General features: G+C 43.1%; 1 protein-coding gene and 1 pseudogene across 1 annotated transcript in view; one reads left to right on the top strand and one right to left on the bottom strand.

The window, feature by feature from the left end:
* The window catches only part of LOC108537704 (60S acidic ribosomal protein P1 pseudogene), a 6863-nt pseudogene extending 5572 nt beyond the window's left edge, over positions 1-1291 (bottom strand).
* A 63-nt stretch (positions 1292-1354) lies between these two features.
* Positions 1355-5368, top strand: part of SPMIP10 (sperm microtubule inner protein 10) — a 5407-nt gene continuing 1393 nt past the window's right edge. Inside the window, 2 exon segments of the mRNA XM_017885371.1 lie at positions 1355-1479; positions 2509-2617. Coding sequence (XP_017740860.1) covers positions 1394-1479; positions 2509-2617 — 195 coding nt within the window. The 5' untranslated portion in view covers positions 1355-1393.

Genomic DNA, 5368 nt, shown 5'->3' with positions numbered 1-5368 from the left:
TTTGAGACAGAGTCTCGCTTTGTGGCCCAGGCTGGAGTGCAGAAGCGTGATCTTGGCTCACTGCAAGCTCCACCTCCAAGGTTCACACCATTCTCCTGCCTCAGCCTCCCCAGTAGCTGGGACTACAGGTGCCCACCATCATGCCTGGCTAATTTTTTTTGTATTTTTTAGTAGAGATGGGGTTTCACCATGTTAACCAGGAAGGTCTCGATCTACTGACCTCATGATCTGCCCGCCTCAGCCTCCCAAAGTGCTGGGCTTACAGACGTGAGCCACCCTGCCCGGCCTGAAGTGATTTTTACTTACTGAATAATTGTTCAGTTCAACATATTTTCTAGTGTGTGTCAAATTTGTATTATGTCACAAACAAACATCTTCATTTTTTAATTGCTCATTATAAGAATGATGTTTTACTCAAGAAGAGATTTGTTTTGTTTTGTCTTGTCTTATTTTTTGGAGACAAGTTGTTGCTCTGTTGCCCAGACTGGAGTGCAGTGGTGCAACCACAGCTCACTGCAGCCTCAGCCTCCTAGGTTCGAGTGATCCTCTGGCCCCAGCCTCTCAAGTAGCTGGGACCACAAGTACACGTGACCATGCCCGGCTTATTTATTTATTTATTTAATTTTTTGAGACGGAGTCTTGCTATGTCACCCAGGCTAGACTGGAGTGGCACCATCTCTGTTCGCTGCAACCTCCACCTCCTGGGTTCAAGCAATTCTCCCGCCTCAGCCTCCCGAGTAGCTGGGATTACAGGTTCACACCACCATGCCTGGCTAATTTTTGTGTTTTTAATAGAGACGGTGTTTTACCATGTTGGCCAGGCTGGTCTTGAACTCCTGACCTCAAGTGATAACACCTGCCTTGGAATCCCAAAGTGCTGGAATTACAGGCATGAGCCACTACACCCGGCCAAATTTTTTTATTTTTTGTAGAGATAGGAATTTACTATGTTGCCCAGGCTGGTCTCGAATTCCTGGGCTCACGTGATCCTCCTGCCTCATCCTCCCAAAGTGCTAGGATTACAGGCATGAGCCACTGTGCCAGGCCAGAAGGGGGATTTTTTTTAAAGCCCTGAAAGTAGCTCTGAGCTGGACACTTTTTTCTTTTTCTTTTTTTTTTTTTTTTAAGATAGTGTCTCACTCTGTCACCCAGGTTGGAGTACAGTGCCTCTGCCTCCTGGGTTCAAGTGATTCTCCTGCCTCAGCCTCCTGAGTAGCTGAGATTACAGGCACCCACCACCATACCTGTAAGCTGGACACGCTTAACTGCTACTGTAACTGCTGAGAGTTACTATGAAGTTAGCAAAACATTGTTACATCAGAGCAGCGTTGTCATCATAATTAGACTAGTGAGTTAGTGAAGTAGATGAGAATTCCATCCACTGCTCTCAGGAATGGCTTCAGGGAAAGATACTTATCCTCCTTTGCCTAAACTCAGTAACAACTGCTCTGATGAGAGTCCCTACAAATCTGCTAATAAGTAAGGATTTACAGGGTTCTGGGGTTTTTTGTTTGCTTGTTTTGCAACCTGGGAGCTACAAAGATAAGGTCAATAACTTTGTGTTCCCCTTTGGCATCTATATAGAAAGTTTTATGTTCCAGAGGGAAATATGTGTGCAAGGAAAGCAAGTCTGACCTGAGTGTAGAGCATACATAAATTCAGAAGCCAATATAGTTACTGTTTTTTGTGGCTGGCCAGACATTTCCTTTAGGCAGTGGGTAGGCCTGAGGCAAATCCAGGTGCCTTGACCTTTCCCTTAAAGTCAAGTTAAAATGGGCCTGACGCAGTGGCTCAGGGCTCTAATGTCAACAGTTTGGGAGGCCAAGGCGGGTGGATCACTTGAGGTCAGGAATTTGAGACCAGCCTGACCAACATGGCAAAACCACGGCTGGGCATGGTGATGCACTCCATCTCATTAAAAAAAAAAAAATCAGATTAAAATGGACAGTGTGGGCAAATTGTAAAGGATAGCATGCAGTTAGAGTTACAGGTACATGGCTCTGACTTGATCTTGGTGATACCTGGGTACTTAAATGTTTTTTTTTTTTTTTTTTTTTTTTTTGAGACGGAGTCTCGGTCTGTCGCCCAGGCTGGAGTGCAGTGGCCGGATCTCAGCTCGCTGCAAGCTCCGCCTCCCGGGTTTACGCCATTCTCCTGCCTCAGCCTCCCGAGTAGCTGGGACTACAGGCAACCGCCACCTCGCCTGGCTAGTTTTTTTTGTATTTTTTAGTAGAGACGGGGTTTCATCATGTTAGCCAGGATGGTCTCGATCTCCTGACCTCGTGATCAGCCTGTCTCGGCCTCCCAAAGTGCTGGGATTACAGGCTTGAGCCACCGCGCCCGGCCAAATGGTTATCTTTTAGTTGAGTTTCAATGGCACAGCTGTCTGTCCTGCAGCAGCAGGGAACCAAACATAAATGCACAACTGCCTCCAGTCCATGGAATGATACTAAAATGATTGTATTTGGCTCACAATATATCTTTTCTTCTTGCTTTCCTAATCGTCAGGTATGAGGAGATTCATTTACCACGATTTTCATTAAAACAAGGGATGATCCCAAGACGTTATGTTATGCCTTGGAAAGAAAACATGATATTCAGGAATGTGAATCTGAAGGTATTTCCCCATAAGCATACATAAGAAAAAAAAACACATTAAGCTGGATGCGGTGACTCATGCCAATAATTGTAGCACTTTGGGAGACCAGAGGCTGGTGGATCATTTGAGGTCAGAGTTCAAGACCAGCCTAGCCAACATGGTGAAACCCCGTCTCTACTAAAAATATGAAAATTAGCTGGGCGTGGTGGTGGGCACTTGTAATCCCAGCTACTTGGGAGGCTGAGGCATGAGAATCTCTTGAACGCGGGAGGCAGAGGTTGCAGTGAGCCGAGATTGCGCCACTGCAATCTAGCCTGGGCGACAGAGCTAGATTCTGTCTCTAAATAAATAAATAAAGTATATATATATAATTTAGTATATCTGTGATAGATGTAACTATACAAAAACTATTTTGATGTACTGTCACATAAACTTGCAAATGAATGTTAAATAATAATATTTGTTTAAATAACCTATTTATATACTGAAGAATTTCAGAAATTTCACGTAATGCTATCTAGAGTTGTTAAACTCATCATCAGAAGATGTCATTAATATTAAAGGTACACTACAGAGTGTATATTTTTTAGATTGTACTGCATATTCAGATAGCGAGGCATGGGAATATTTTGGCTAGTTTTACACATGATTTACCCATTCAATGCTCCTGTTCAGTCAGCAGTTTTATTTACTTATTCCTTTTTTTCTTTTTGGAGACAGGGTCTTGCTCTGTCCTCCAGGCTGGAGTGCAGTGGCATGATCAAAGCTCACTGCAGCCTCAATCTGCTGAGCTCAATTGATTCTCCTGCCTCAACCTCCCAAGTAGCTGGGATTACAGGTGCACATCACCACTCCTTGCTAGCTTTTTGATTTTTAGTAGAGATGAGGTCTCACTATGTCTTCCAGTTTGGTCTTGAACTTCTGAGCTCAAGTGATCCTACTGCCTCGGCCTTCCAAAGTTCTAGGATTATAGGAGTTAGCCACCACGTCGGGCCTAGTTTATTTATGTATGTGTGCATTTATTTATTTAGAGACAGGATCTCACTCTGTCACCCAGACAGGAGTGCAATGATGCAGTCATGGCTCACTGCAGCTGCAGCAACCTCTTGGGCTCAGGTGATCCTCCTACCTCAGCCTCCTGAGCAGCCAGGACTACAGGCATATGCCACCATGCCCAGCAAGTTTTGGTATTTTTTGTAGAGATGGGATCTCTCTATGTGGTCCAGGTTGGTCTCCTGGGCTCAAGCGATCCTCCGGCCTTGGCCTCCCAAAGTACTAGGCTTATAGGCATGAACCACTGTACCCGGCTCCAGTCAATAGTTTTAAAACAGCAGGAAAACTACTATAGGTAAAATGCTGCAGCCACTGTAGAAGATAGTGAGACCATTCTTCAAAAAATTAAACATAGAATTACCATATGATTCAGCAATTCCACTTCTAGGTATATGCTCAAAATAATCGAAAGCAGGGATTCCAACAGGCTTGTTTTAAAACATTTTGTGGCTGGAGCCATGGCTCATGCCTGTGATCCTAGCACTTTGGGAGGCCGAGGCAGGCAGATAACCTGAGGTCAGGAGTTCGAGACCAGCCTGGCCAACATGGTGAAACCCCATCTCTACTAAAAATACAAAAATTAGCCGGGCATGATGGTACATGTCTGTAATCCCTGCTACTTGGGAGGCTGAGGCAGGAGAATCGCTTGAATCCAGGAGACAGAGGTTGCAGCAAGCCAGATCACACCAGCGCACTCCAGCCTGGGCAACAGAGCAAGACTCCATCTCAAAATAAATAAATAAGTAAGTAAATAAATAAATATGTTTACTCAGATTTACTACAGTCTTAATATTAGTCTGCATTTCATGTAATTTAGTAGCATATCAAGGTCATTTTAAATGCCCTAAGTAGCTTCAGCATGGTGACAGTATTGACTTTTTCATTTATGAGAATTATAGGTTGTAAACTTTATAAGTTAAAATCAGTAAAGAACAACTTTGTTTTGATTGCATCAAAACACTTATTCTTGACCTTACTTTTAGAGCTATGATTCAGCATCATTTTTCAGAGCTATTTTACTTTTGCAATTTAGTTGACAGTGTTCCTACCAATGAAACTTAAATAAGTGAATTAAGTAATTAAGTAAAGTGAATGTTCCCACACTGAGTAAATGCTAACTTATGCTTTCCTTCCTTTTATTTATCCTCACCATTTTTCCATTAGGAGTTTAAAAACTGCATCTAACAACATTAAAAAATGTAGCACAGAGGCTGGGTGCAGTGGCTTATGCCTGTAATCCTAGCACTTTGGGAGGCTGAGACGGGAGGGGGTGGTTTGATGCCAGGAGTTTAAGACCAGCCAGAGCAACATAGCGAGATCCTGTCTATAAATTTAAAAAAAAAAATTATCCAGGCATTGTGGTATGTGCTGTAGTCCCAGCTGCTTGGGAGGCTGAGGCAGGAGGATTGCTTGAGCCTAGGAGTTCCAGGCTGCAGTGAGCTACGATTGCACCACTGCACTCCAGCCTGGGTGACAGACTAAGGCCCCCCATCTGTGAAATATATATATATATATATATAACAGCATTTTATATATATATAATTAGCAGACCAATCCAGTTCCACTGCCTATTCTTACCACATTCCTCTACCTTTCTCTCCTCCTCACTGTATCTTTATTATTCATCCTCATTGATCTTCAATGTCAGATGAACCAAATTGAAATAGACTTGCAGGATGTTTAATTAATTAATTTATTTTGATAAATATATATATA

This window comes from Rhinopithecus bieti, unplaced genomic scaffold (assembly GCF_001698545.2).
Source record: "Rhinopithecus bieti isolate Rb0 unplaced genomic scaffold, ASM169854v2 scaffold_14215, whole genome shotgun sequence".
Classification (NCBI taxonomy): domain Eukaryota; kingdom Metazoa; phylum Chordata; class Mammalia; order Primates; family Cercopithecidae; genus Rhinopithecus; species Rhinopithecus bieti.
The sequence above is the reverse complement of the archived record's forward strand: the minus strand, read 5'-3'. Positions and strand labels throughout refer to the sequence as shown.